General features: G+C 36.4%; 1 protein-coding gene across 3 annotated transcripts; it reads left to right on the forward strand.

Annotated features, from left to right (window-relative positions):
* The first annotated feature begins 735 nt into the window (after positions 1-735).
* On the forward strand, positions 736-14,269 carry LOC131941288 (nuclear pore complex protein Nup50). Of its 3 annotated transcripts, none has more exons than XM_059300466.1 (8): positions 736-829; positions 8,842-8,958; positions 10,747-10,836; positions 11,650-12,139; positions 12,312-12,497; positions 12,884-12,956; positions 13,619-13,737; positions 13,864-14,269. In XM_059300466.1, exons 2-8 carry the CDS (start codon positions 8,890-8,892, stop codon positions 14,073-14,075), a joined length of 1,239 nt encoding a protein of 412 aa, XP_059156449.1. In that variant the 5' UTR covers positions 736-829; positions 8,842-8,889; the 3' UTR covers positions 14,076-14,269. The 3 variants fall into 3 exon arrangements, with proteins under 3 accessions (XP_059156449.1, XP_059156451.1, XP_059156450.1); XM_059300468.1 differs by lacking the exon at positions 736-829 and adding an exon at positions 8,147-8,162 and having other exon boundaries at positions 8,850-8,958; XM_059300467.1 differs by lacking the exon at positions 736-829 and adding an exon at positions 8,682-8,705 and having other exon boundaries at positions 8,850-8,958.
* The last annotated feature ends 244 nt before the right edge of the window (positions 14,270-14,513 follow it).

A 14,513-nucleotide genomic window follows, 5' to 3' on the forward strand; every position in this document is an offset into this window, starting at 1 on the left:
ACACACTTCTTACCTTTTAAAAACGCAGTGTTTTCGAACGGTGCAGGCGGACCAGTAGGTGCATACATTTTTCTATTATGCTATTTTTTTGTGTAATCAATCAGACGGAATAGTCATTAATTTAACGCACTTGTATTTTATATGACACTGTTGATCACCGATTTGTGTGCTAGAAATAAAATTTCTATTATTTTAGGAGTGACGCTTTAGGTAAACAATGTCCGAGGAGAAAGCGACGACATCAGCAATTAACGCAGGAGGTGGGGGAGGGGCCTTTTTTTTTTTCGTGTGGAACAACTAATTTTGTCTGACCTGTGTAAATAAAATAACTTGCATTTTAACAATTCTTTTCAGAGTTTCCTCCAGGCATCTCTACCCCCCCCCCCCCCGAACGAAATTTATATAATTTATATAGAAAATATATACTTTTAACAGTGTCCGCCCCCCCCCCCCCGAAGAAAGTCCACCGCGCCCCCCCCCCCCGACAATTTCAAGTGCCCCCCCCCCCCCGGAGAAAAAAGTCTGGAAGAAACACTGATTCTTTTGAGCTAACAGAATCAAAATTATGGGAAAATTAAATGTACTTGGCCTATTATTGGTAAAGACAAATTTGGGGCCCCCAAAAATAGGGGCTCTGGTCGCTGTCTTCTAAGTCCCACCCCGGCGTAATCCGCCACTGATTCCGATCTAGAAGATTCATAGGCCTTGGGCATTCAAAATTACCGGCATAGTCTGGCCTAGACCCTATCTTACTACAGACCTGAATGTGCGCCACTGCGCATGAATTTTTCTTCACAAGGAAGAGTGTCATAAAATGGCGCTGCCCATGGTGAGTTTCTTTTACCTTGATGCTCATACTCATGTTATTACTTTATAGGCTAATATTCACTTTATCTTTATAAAGTTGTTTCATTTGACATTAAAGCTTTAAAGATTCTTGGATAGAACAGTTTCATTCGAAATACAATAATGTAGATCTAGAATGTAGATTCTAGATCTCTAGATTCTCGATTTTCTAGATCTAAATCTACTTAATCTAGCCATCATCATTCATACTTTCATACTCATATAGTCATATAAATATAGACATATAGATCTACTAGTCATATACTCATATCATATAGATCTACTTATAGAATCTAGATCTAGTCATAGACTCTAAAATTCACTCTAAAAAAATTAAAATAATCTAGAGTCTAGATCTAGAATCTAGATCTAATGACTAATCTAGTCTAGATCTAGATTTAGTCTGTCTAGAGACTAGAGATCTAGACTAGGTCTAGACTAGATTCTAGATCTAGAATCTAGATATCTAGATCTAGATTAGATCTAGAATTCTAGATCTAGAAATCTAGAACTGGATCTAGATCTAGATCTATTCAACTAGACTCTCTAGATCTAAATCTAGATCTAGAGTTACTGTGTTGGCCTCAGTTTTGGGGTCATTAACGACATTATAAGTTCATAAATGTTTATTTATAGTATCTTGGTGGCCCGGGAAATACTTGTAACAATACAAACTTAACCGCCTTGCAATTGTGAGTTATGTTTACCTAGCTAGGCCAATGCCGCTGCCGAGAAAATCGGACAAATCGGCTTTTCCCTACCCCCTGCATGTTTAAGTCTGTTTTTTGCATGATTTTATTGTGTTTATATTAACATGTTATACACCATTCTGTTCGTAATTGAATAACCTTTTAAACTGTATAATTTTGATTTTAATATGATTTCAAACGTTGAAGAAATCGCCGTTTAAATCGCATTTTTTACCCTCCGCGGCGACGTGCCGATTAGGGGGGAGGCTTTTTCGCCTTTTTAAAACAGGGGTGCTACTTTGAGTCTATAGACTCTTCGAGTTTTCGCCATTCAACAGTGAAACTTGGCAGAAATACAGATTAGATGTAGACGTATACAGCGCAGGGTTCGTCGTCAAAATATATTAAATATTTTCGGAGATATCGTACAGCAAAGTTGAACCAAGTTTCCAGGGTTATTTATAGACCGATTTTTAATTTGAACCCTGCGCTGTATTGCTGAAATCTGGACGTTTATTAATATGTATGATATGTACTATAATGCCCTAAGATAGAGACGTCTATAGACTTTGAAGTGGACCGAAAATCAAAACATAACGCGCCGACAGCTGGCCGACTGAACCGCTCGGCTGTGCTTCGAATCGCCCTCTTTACAAAGACGACGCGTTACAAAATTTTTATACACGAATCGAGTTTACGTACTACAACAGTGAAACTTGGCAGAAATACAGATTAGATATATACGTATACAGCGCAGGGTTCGTCGTCAAAATATATTAAATACTTTCGGAGATATCGTAAAGCAAAGTTGAACCAAGTTTCCCGGGTTATTTATAGACCGATTTTTAATTTGAACCCTGCGCTGTATTGCTGAAATCTGGACGTTTATTTATATGTATGATTTTCTCTACAATACCCCCAAATAAAGCCGCCCATACATTTTAAAATGGAGCAAAAATTAAAATTAACGCGCCGACCGCTGTCCGACTGCGTGCTCTGCTGTGTCGATCTACACACCGTGTGGCACATCCGAATGCCTGGTCACGTGACGCTAGGCGGTCGATCCGATTGGATGATACTGTAAACAATTTCTAAAGATAGATAGGCCTACATGTGTTCCCGTGTTAGACTCGACGGCTATTTCTATTTTATATAGATTAGATCTATAAGCCGACAGGCATGTTTCATAATTTTGTCCTTACCCATTTAAAGGGGAAAAAGTGTTATTAATATTTACGGCTCAGGTTTCAAATTTATCTTGTTTTTAAAATTAATCTAGATGGTTACTGAGTAAGTTACTGTCCGATTATAACAATTCTGCGTTTCGCGCACCCTAATTTCATTTAAAATTAGAGCATTTCTTTTTCATAAAAACGGCTTTAATTTTTTTCCCGGTCCCCCTATTTTTCACTACACACTTACATACGCTTAACAACGTGGAGGATACTAGCCTGCCAAATTGACCAAAAAGGGATGGGGTGGGTGTGGGTGGGCATTCTGTATAACACCCAACGTAACACCCATAGCCTACGTAAGCCTCACCCCGCCCCCACTAGTCCGTGACGCGACGAGCCGACGGTCGTCGCCTTTGATGTTGTACAACACCCGTACGGTACCTACTCAGTTCGTGGTGGATTCATACCCCACCTACCTCCCCCTTCACTTTGTGGAGTTGATGTTACTAACCCTCGGGCATAGATCAAGAAATCTTGCCAGACTTTTGTCTCTGAAAGTACATAATATTCGTCTGACACGTTCATCGGGTTGGCCGACTAGCCTATCCAGCGGTCGTGTTTATGTAATAGGGCAATAAAATTCGTTGGTCAGAAGATCTGGCTAGTCAGATTAAACAAAATCTAGGCAAAAGCTTGTGGTGGTACACCTGTCTCTGTATAGGCACACACCGTAATCTTACACAATTTCTAGAATCTACAAGATCTACACAGTCAAGCACTCAAACACATGCTTTTTTCTTAAGAAAGTTTTTAGTTGTAAAAGGCCTACTGGTAGACCTACAAAAATACATAAGCCTACTTACTACTAGCATAAACATTGGGCTTAAATATAATTTATGTTATAGACCTATAACTTACACTAGATCTATACCTTGTGCAAGTTTTTAAAAAAAAAATTTCCTCCAAAAAATATTTTATTGAAATTGTAAAAAGGAATAGTTTTAATATGGGTAATAATATTACGTAATTATCATAAAGCACACTCTGATTCTGATCAGACACATTTGTGACTAGACTAATTTTATAGCAAAATAACAAGAAATATAATTATAATGAAATAGGCCTAAATTTTGGAATAGAGTAGGCCTAAAGTATTGGACATAGATTACATAACATCTTTTAACAAGTTACATAATCACAAATTTACTATTGTAATAGCATTCTTCTCTTTGTATTGTAAAACTTGATTAGTTATATTTTCTTTTAGTAGGCTATTAACTTGAAGTTAACTGACAATGAGCAAAAGTGATTTCAAAACTAATTAATTGTATATTTTGAGCAAAGGGTGGTATTACATAACCTTAACATTTGATAGTTATGTAACAATGTTGGACCATTTTAAATACTACCATTAGCTTCAGCATATATAAATGTCATATTATAGATTAAAACAGTGTTACATTTAAACAATGACTTCTTATCACATTGATTATTAGATGTTTTAAAAAAATAGAAAGGGGGGTATTACATAATCTATGAGATTAGTTGATTATGTAATCGAAGGACACTTTTTAAAATAGCATCATTGGATTCGGCATACAAAAATCTATAAAATACCATAACATGACATCAATTGATGAAGTATGCTTGCTTTAATACCACTTTTAGTGAAAAACTCTTTAAAATTTGGTCCATACCCTCCCAGTATTTTTCCTCTTTCAGGGTCTACCCCGGTTGTCTGAAAAAACTGCTATTTTTTAATGACAAAAAAATTCATAACTTTTTTGTTTATGGTCAGATTTTGAAAATTTAAACTGATCTGTAATCAGATTGACAGCCCCTATCCAAATATGTAACTATTATATTGTTTTACTGAAATTAAATTTTTGCATTGGCCTAGCTAGTTTACCGTTTACCTACTTCACCCATTGCCATGAAAATTCTTACTGACATACGAACATAGCACATTCAATATTCTAAATTTGGTGGATTTTTCTCAAGTTTTGACAAAAGTAAATTATCAAAATCTAAAACAAAGTCAGTCTCTTTGTTTTTTTATTCATTTTTATTCATTTGTTTAAACAAAAATACAATACAAATAAATCGGCCTAAATCGTGCTTTCCTAATGTTTTGGTGTGTTACGGTTATTATAATAAAATACGCTCAACTGGAGGTAAACAAGAAGTGGAGAATAAAATAGTAAAATACGCTAAAATGGAGTTGACCGATTTAGGGGGGGGGGGTGTAAAAAAAAAATTGACTTTTGCGGACGCAGGGGGAGGGGGGGGAGGTTGGCCCAATGTGGACGTCCACACATTAAATCTAACATTATTTTTGGTAGTGTAAAAGAAAAATATTTCCTAGCAAAGCTAAAGTTCATCTGTCCTATCTCTCTGGCCCTTTAACCACCCAGCTTGGGGTCTATGCCACGGCTTAACCTCAAATACAATAGGGTATCCCATTACGTCTTTCCCCAAATTATTAAGCTCAGATCTCAGACGAGTCTGTCTGTGCAGCGTGCAGCATCCACCAAGCTCAGATGAGTACCTGACCCAAGGGAAAGTAAAGATAGCTTGGCATAGAGCTAACCACACCATCACTTCATGTGCAGTGGTCAAGAAACAGATAAACTCTACTTCAGCTGCTCTATGGATGATGGATTGACAGGTCCAAAAGGAAAACTACTTTAATATATACTAGGGTCTTTATCAGACCCTATTGATATTTTGGTACAACTAATCAATAGAAAAACCTTAAATTCTTGTAAAAGTTATTAAAGGTTACAGGTTAAAGCGGCCAGCAGAAAATATTATATTTATAATTGTCATTCCTTGTTGATTCCATAAACTGTTCTTAAAAATATTTTCAAAAACAGATAGTTTTAATGGAAACAGGGCATTAACCCCCCCCCCCCCCCGTCAATTATCCCCCGTCATTACCCCACGGAGTAATTACCCTCAGTCATAGCTTAAGGTTCAGCTAGGGATTGAGTTTGGGCTAGGGTTAGTGTTAGGATCAGGGTTAGGCTTAAATCAATGTCTAGAGTTGGGTTTGGTTTTTGGTTTATTTTAGGGTGAGGTGAATTCTTAGGTTTTTCATCTTTGCCTTAAGGTTAGGATTAAGGTAATATATTGGTATAGAGTTGGAGTTAGAAGGGGGGGGGGGGTTATTCCCCAGGGGGGTAATTGACAGGAGGGGAAATGTCAGGAGGGGGGAGGGGGTGGTAATGTCCTGTAGCCAATTTTAATAGTACCTATGAAACAAAAATCCACATTGAAAATAAAAAAAATCCAGTTACCCTTTTTGATTTTTCCTTAAGTATTTTTGTGTTTAATTACTTATTTTATTTAAAATGTTATATCTAATATATAAAGCTCAGTTCTGTATGTAATGCATATGTTTGTCGTTGGTCATGGATGAATTTAAGTGTTAGAAAATTATCGTGCGCATTTGTCTAAATTTATGAGCTAAAAAATTATTATTGAAAGTGTTGGGAAATAATTTTCATTTTTCAAATTATAGTAATAATTGTCGGCATGTTCATTAAACACAAGTTTAAAAAATATATCATCTTTTACAAAAATTCTAATTATGTCTTTATTTAGTCCTATAGCACTTACTTCCCTTTGATAAATTAGGAAAACAAAATTACTCCCCTTTATAAAACCATTGCATTTTGTGGAAAATAATTTACTTTTTAATTACTTTGTTTTGGTGTTGGGAAAAAAAAATAATTACATAATTAGCGGGGATTGATCAAGTGCAAATGTTGTAGGTATTTTACGGATAAGCTTGGAGTATTAAAATTGTTCATTAAATTGAAACAGGCGCGTTAGTTTAAGTTAGTGCAAAAGACTATGAATAAGTTGGGGTACTATAGTTGTTCATTAAGCTAAAACAGGTGATTCCGCCCCGGGCGTTTATGTTCGCGTTAGTGTTTTCTTTGTGTTTAGGTGGGTTTGCGTTAGTGGTTTCGTTTTGATTTGGTTCGTTTTTGTTCTTTCTTTTTTCGTTTTTGTTTGTGATTTTTTTGTTTGGGTTTGTATTTGTGTTTTTGGTTGGTTTTGCGTTTGGATTTGGTTTGTTTTCGTTTGCTTTTTCGTTGTTTATTTTTTTTTGTTGGTATTGGTGTTTGTGGTTGGGTTTGTTGTTAGGTTTTTGTTTTCGTTTGCTTTTTTGTTTGTTTTTTCTTTGTGTTTGTATTGGTGTTTGTGGTTGTGGTTGGGTTTGTTGTTAGGTTTTTGTTTTCGTTTGTATTTGTAATTGTGTTAGCGTTATGTTTGTGTTTTGTTGTTTTGGTTGGTTGTGGTTTGGGTGGGCAATGCCGGGTTTATGATGATTACTAAACACACAGGTGATGGTCTTTAACAGAAAGGTTTTTCACAGAGGCCAGAGCAGGGCCTGGCCGGGACGGCTAGTTTTATTATAAATGAGCATATTAACAATAGGCCGATTTTGATAAAATCTAGCCATAAAAAAGGTAAAACAACAACAAAATTTGGTTTAAAAAAACATCGTAAAATTTAGAGACATATTTATGTGATAAACACTATCTAGATAAATACCATTATATTTTCATGTAGCCTGGGCTTGAGTTAAGTTTAGAATTAAAGCCACATGTATTTCTACTTTAGGTTATAATTGTGATGTAGAGAAGTTTTTATAAAGTAAGCAGCTACCATCATTAGGTCTAAGCTACATTGACATTGTTTAATGTTTGTATTAGGTCTTACATTGTTTAATGTTTGTATTAGGTCTTACATTGTTTAATGTTTGTATTAGGTCTTACATTGTTTAATGTTTGTATTAGGTCTTACATTGTTTAATGTTTGTATTAGGTCTTACATTGTTTAATGTTTGTATTAGGTCTTACATTGTTAAATGTTTGCAGTAGGTCTTACATTGTTTAATGTTTGTATTAGGTCTTACATTGTTTAATGTTTGTATTAGGTCTTACATTGTTTAATGTTTGTATTAGGTCTTACATTGTTTAATGTTTGTATTAGGTCTTACATTGTTTAATGTTTGTATTAGGTCTTACATTGTTAAATGTTTGCAGTAGGTCTTACATTGTTTAATGTTTGTATTAGGTCTTACATTGTTTAATGTTTGCAGTAGGTCTTACATTGTTTAATGTTTGTATTAGGTCTTACATTGTTTAATGTTTGCAGTAGGTCTTACATTGTTTAATGTTTGCAGTAGGTCTTACATTGACATTGTTTAATGTTTGTATTAGGTCTGACATTGTTTAATGTTTGCAGTAGGTCTTACATTGTTTAATGTTTGCAGTAGGTCTTACGTTGTTTAATGTTTGCAGTAGGTCTTACATTGTTTAATGTTTGCAGTAGGTCTTACATTGTTTAATGTTTGCAGTAGGTCTTACATTGACATTGTTTAATGTTTGTATTAGGTCTTACATTGTTTAATGTTTGCAGTAGGTCTTACATTGACATTGTTTCATGTTTGCAGTAGGTCTTACATTGTTTAATGTTTGCAGTAGTCTTACATTGTTTAATGTTTGTATTAGGTCTTACATTGTTTAATGTTTGCAGTAGGTCTTACATTGTTTAATGTTTGTATTAGGTCTTACATTGTTTAATGTTTGCAGTAGGTCTTACATTGTTTAATGTTTGTATTAGGTCTTACATTGTTTAATGTTTGCAGTAGGTCTTACATTGTTTAATGTTTGTATTAGGTCTTACATTGTTTAATGTTTGCAGTAGGTCTTACATTGTTTAATGTTTGCAGTAGGTCTTACATTGTTTAATGTTTGCAGTAGGTCTTACATTGACATTGTTTAATGTTTGTATTAGGTCTTACATTGTTTAATGTTTGCAGTAGGTCTTACATTGTTTAATGTTTGCAGTAGGTCTTACATTGTTTAATGTTTGTAGTAGGTCTTACATTGTTTAATGTTTGCAGTAGGTCTTACATTGTTTAATGTTTGCAGTAGGTCTTACATTGTTTAATGTTTGCAGTAGGTCTTACATTGACATTGTTTAATGTTTGTATTAGGTCTTACATTGTTTAATGTTTGCAGTAGGTCTTACATTGTTTAATGTTTGCAGTAGGTCTTACATTGTTTAATGTTTGCAGTAGGACTTACATTCAAATTGTTTCATGTTTGCAGTAGGTCTTACAGTGTAACATTTAGCTGCTGTCAGATACAGTGTTGAAGATGTCAAAACGTGGAGCCATCTCAGATTTAAATGACAGAAACTGGGATGAGGAAGAGGAGCCAGAAGAGGTTGGTAAATGCTTTTTTTACTATAGTAAAGTCCGGTTCCCAGAAAGAAGTGCAACGGAAATACGTGCGACAGAAAAATGCGCACACAGAAAATGTCAAAAAGAGAAATGTGCGTACACAGAAAAACATGCAAATGAAAAAATTGTGCACAAAAATGACACACAGATTGCTCACCAATGAGAATTACGGTAATGTGTGTTTTTGTGTGCAGGTTTGATTTTGCATGCGCCTATGTATTTACAGGCAGATGTATTTTATTTCAATGTGTGTATATTTTTTAATAGAATAATAATGTGGCCTCACTTTCTAAAATAAATAGAATGATAAACTGCTATGGTTCTCCGATTATAGAGGACAGTGGGGTGGGTGTAGGCGTAAGCGTAGTCATGCAAACCATGTTTTGTCATATCATCTGTGATTACACAGCCCTTTTTGACAAACTGCTGTGTACAACCCTTCATCTATGGTCGATACAACTCCAGTCAACAACATCATTGAATGTATGATTGGAAAAACTTAGCAATTTATGTAGCAGTTTATGTTTCAATGCATTATAGAAAATTAAAGAAAACAATTAAAATAAATTAGAATAAAATATATATGTCTGTGTATACACACACAGACCAACTTAAACATGCAAGCATAAACACACACACATTGTGAAGCTCATAACTGCCGAGAGATCTGTGTGTTATTTTCTGTAATTTTTCTAATTTGCACATTTTTCTGTGTTGCCTGTATCCATAACAGGATGTACACTATTGCAAAGGTCATTTCTGTATCCACAACAAGATGTACACTATTGCAAAGGTCATTTCTCTATCCACAACAAGATGTACACTATTGTATAGGTCATGTTGTCTGTATCCACAACAGGATGTACACTATTGTATATGTCATGTTGTCTGTATCCACAACAGGATGTACACTAATGTATATGTCATGTTGCCTGTATCCACAACAGGATGTACACTATTGTATGTCATGTTGCCTGTATCCACAACAGGATGTACACTATTGTATATGTCATGTTGCCTGTATCCACAACAGGATGTACACTATTGTATGTCACGTTGCCTGTATCCACAACAGGATGTACACTATTGTATATGTCATGTTGCCTGTATCCACAACAGGATGTACACTATTGTATATGTCATGTTGCCTGTATCCACAACAGGATGTACACTATTGTATATGTCATGTTGTCTGTATCCACAACAGGATGTACACTATTGTATATGTCATGTTGTCTGTATCCACAACAGGATGTACACTATTGTATGTCATGTTGCCTGTATCCACAACAGGATGTACACTATTGTATATGTCATGTTGTCTGTATCCACAACAGGATGTACACTATTGTATATGTCATGTTGCCTGTATCCACAACAGGATGTACACTATTGTATATGTCATGTCTGTATCCACAACAGGATGTACACTATTGTATATGTCATGTTGTCTGTATCCACAACAGGATGTACACTATTGTATATGTCATGTTGCCTGTATCCACAACAGGATGTACACTATTGTATATGTCATGTTGCCTGTATCCACAACAGGATGTACACTATTGTATATGTCATGTTGTCTGTATCCACAACAGGATGTACACTATTGTATATGTCATGTTGCCTGTATCCACAACAGGATGTACACTATTGTATATGTCATGTTGTCTGTATCCACAACAGGATGTACACTATTGTATATGTCATGTTGTCTGTATCCACAACAGGATGTACACTATTGTATATGTCATGTCTGTATCCATAACAGGCTGGCGTGTTTAAGCAGGCAACAGAAGATGTTCTACAGCAGAGGGTCATGAAGAAAGCAAAGCGCAGGACTGTAGCAGATGATGGCTCCGTAAGTCTTGACCAATGGCAGTTATGTAAAATGTTAGAAAGTATCCAGCCACAAGTAATTGTCATTATTGTTGAAGTAGATCACTTAAACAGTTAAAAGTTGCACTTATTCACCTTTAGTTTGATAACATTTGATTATCAAAATTAATCGATAGCCTAGAAAATGATTTTTGAAAAAATGTATTTGGTTTTAAAACGCTAGGATGTTAAGACTGATACAAAGGGTTAGTTTTTTAGGAGTGTTGTTTTGACAAGATTGAACATTCAGCAGAAATGTGTCGTCTGCTAGATTTCTTCCCATTCAAATACACTGCTGGCAAAATGGGCGGGCTTAGTTGGCTGTTTTTCTCGATCAAGTTATTTTTTTAAGGATTTTTTTCCCCTGATGAATTTTTAAAAATCAGTGAAATTAGTTTAAGACTATAACTATAATTTTTTTCAAATCAGTGAAATGAGTTTAGTAAGACTATAATTTTCTTTAAGACATAACAAGTTTGAGTGTTGACACAATAGTATATAAAGTTTTTCTAAACATATGTTCTGCTCAATATTCTCAGTGATTAGGGCAAAACAAAAGGCAAGTTTACATCTCACACAAATCATCCATTGTTAAAAGTAGATAGTTCTCCTTGAATAAAATGCAAAAATAACAAGTTTGTGTTGTTGAAATAACATGTTGAATCATTGGTAAAAAATGGAATACCAGGTATCTTCTTTTTCTGCGGCCATAATTACCATGACAAGAGTAAAATAAGTTTAAAAAAGTATTGATTATTGTCACATTTTGTTCCATGTCGTGACATGTCTGTTCCAGAAGCCTGCTGCCTTTTCAGGCTTTGCTGGTCTGGGAGGCAAGTCTGCCCCAAATGTTGCTGGTCAAGTCCCATCTTTTGCTGCTGCTTCCTCCATCAATGGCACTCAAAGTGTAGACTCTAAGGAATCTTCCTCCTATCTCAGCTTTCTCAAGTCACTCAATGAAAGTGTCCTGGCTTGGATTAAACAGCACGTGGAAGAGAACCCGTACATTATTCTCAGTCCAATTTTTAAAGACTATGAGGTTTATTTGTCTAGCATTGAGAAGTCGCCCAGTGCAGTTGGCAGGAAGGAGGTAACAAGAGATCCCACTGGCAGTGGCACCAGCCAACCAGAAGAGAAAGGAGCTAAATTCTCTTTTGGCTCAGCGTCCTCAGAAGAGAAAGGAGCTAAATTCTCTTTTGGCTCAGCATCCTCAGAAGAGAAAGGAGCTAAGTTCTCTTTTGGTTTGGCTGCATCAGAGGCTTGTAAAGGTTTTTCTTTTGCTCCAGGTAAGTTTTCTTTTTTCCAAATTTTTTAATGCCTTATTACTGCTATATATCTACTACTTAATTGCTTCTATTATTTTTTTTTTAAAGGCCTCCCTGCCTACTGTTGTTGAAAAAAATTGAGGCCTAGCATGACTGCTTGTACTCTTCAACCATGTTCTTGTTTTATCACCAGCAAGTGGCCAAGCGGCCCAGAATGATTTGAAATCTGGCCAGAAAACAGAAACAGTTCCCAATAACAAACCAGCATTTTCTTTTGGGCTGTCATCTCAGTCTTCAGGATTTTCTTTCACATCTACAGCAAGCTCTGGCGCTACAGCTTCATTAGGGGCAGGCTCATCACAGGATGGTGACACCAAAGGTTTGTTTTGTTAGGGGGCAGGCTCATCACAGGATGGTGACACCAAAGGTTTGTTTTGTTGGGGGGCAGGCTCATCACAGGATGGTGACACCAAAGGTTTGTTTTGTTAGGGGGCAGGCTCATCACAGGATGGTGACACCAAAGGTTTGTTTTGTTAGGGGGCAGGCTCATCACAGGATGGTGACACCAAAGGTTTGTTTTGTTAGGGGGCAGGCTCATCACAGGATGGTGACACCAAAGGTTTGTTTTGTTAGGGAGCAGGCTCATCACAGGATGGTGACACCAAAGGTTTGTTTTGTTAGGTGGGGTGGATCATATTTAAAAAAAATTAAAACACTAGCTTTCAATAACGCTAATGAGCTCTAGGATTTTATTTTTGTCCGCAGACGATGACGAGTATGTTCCCCCCAAACCAGAGGTCAAAGAAATTGTGGAAGAGGGAGCGCTCCATTCCATAAGGTGACATAACATTCACTTTCTCTGGGTTGTCACATTACTTACTTGTTAAAATCAATAAGGTGACATAACATTCACTTTCTCTGGGTTGTCACATTACTTACTTTTTAAAATCAATAAGGTGACATAACATTCACTTTCTCTGGGTTGTCACATTACTTACTTGTTAAAATCACTGCCACTGTAATGATGTCACATTGTCATTTTTAAGCCTTTTGTCGTCATTTCAAATATATTTGCTTAAATTAGTTTCATTTTGTGAAATCTGCTTGGATACTTTGAAAAAAATGAATGCTAAATGTTTGTCATGTATTTGAAACAAAGTTATGAGACAGCCTAATGTTTACCCTTGTTGGTAAATCTCGTCTGTGTAGTAGACAGTCCAATGGAATCTTGTCTGTGTAGTAGACAGCAGTCCAAATGGAATCTTGTCTGTGTAGTAGACAGCAGTCCAAATGGAATCTTGTCTGTGTAGTAGACAGCAGTCCAAATGGAATCTTGTCTGTGTAGTAGACAGTCCAATGGAATCTTGTATGTGTAGTAGACAGTCCAATGAAATCTTGTATGTGTAGTAGACAGTCCAATGAAATCTTGTATGTGTAGTAGACAGTCCAATGAAATCTTGTATGTGTAGTAGACAGTCCAATGGAATCTTGTCTGTTTAGATGTAAGCTGTATCACCAGAAGGATGGCAAGTGGGTGGACAGGGGAGTTGGACACCTGCACCTTAAGCCTGTAGCTGAGAGGAAAACCCAGGTGTTGGTCAGGGCAGACACAAACTTAGGTCAGTGGACATTATTTTTACATCTTGTGGGGGGGGGGGGGGACCTAGGGGATTTTACACCATGGGTGGGTGGGGTATTTAAGTTGAGAGTAATTTTCTTTCTATTCTTCCACTGACTTTCCCCAGGCAACATCCTGCTGAATGTAATGCTTAGCTCCAGCATGCCTGTGACCAGGCAGGGTAAAAACAATGTCGTTGTTGTGTGTGTTCCCAACCCAGCCATAGACAGCAAGGGGGAGGAGGAGAAAACTCCCGTCCCCATGCTGCTCAGGGTCAAGACGCAGGAGGAAGCTGATGACCTTTACAAGATTATAGATGAAAGGAAGAAACTACTTTGATGCTAGATGGGTAGGGTGGGTGGGCGTTTGAAATGTTTTCTCTGTATAACTGGTATATGCAAAGTTTGTCCACATAGGCTGGAGACAATGTATGTGTGGGGGAAGATTTGCTTTTCCATTATCATATTCATGTTACTGCAGTACAACTTGTGTATTATATTACGGAACAATAAAATGTTTTGGTCATCATGCAAGCATTTTTTGGTCTCCTGACTTTTACAACTGTATGTCTTAAGTTTGTTTGACATGTTTCTTGAGCTGTCTGATAAATCTGTCATCAATTTCAAGCTGCGCAACATCATAAACCAAACTGTATGTCTTAGTTGTTTGACATGTTTCTTGAACTGTCTGATAAATCTGTCATCAATTTCAAGCTGCGCAACATCATAAACCATGCGGCAGGGCAATTGAGTTCCTTGGCCCAGAGATTAGAGTGTC

This window comes from Physella acuta, unplaced genomic scaffold, assembly GCF_028476545.2.
Source record: "Physella acuta isolate Inbredline_101_S28 unplaced genomic scaffold, ASM2847654v3 ptg000355l, whole genome shotgun sequence".
Classification (NCBI taxonomy): domain Eukaryota; kingdom Metazoa; phylum Mollusca; class Gastropoda; family Physidae; genus Physella; species Physella acuta.

What these genes read in the sequence shown, in the direction of transcription:
- LOC131941288 (XM_059300466.1), top strand. Translation starts at nt 8,890, where the DNA reads ATGTCAAAACGTGGAGCCATCTCAGATTTAAATGACAGAAACTGGGAT. An exon ending in CTGTAGCAGATGATGGCTCC is followed by an intron (nt 10,837 to 11,649) that starts GTAAGTCTTGAC and finishes TGTCTGTTCCAG; the next exon opens with AAGCCTGCTGCCTTTTCAGG. An exon ending in AGGTTTTTCTTTTGCTCCAG is followed by an intron (nt 12,140 to 12,311) that starts GTAAGTTTTCTT and finishes TTTTATCACCAG; the next exon opens with CAAGTGGCCAAGCGGCCCAG.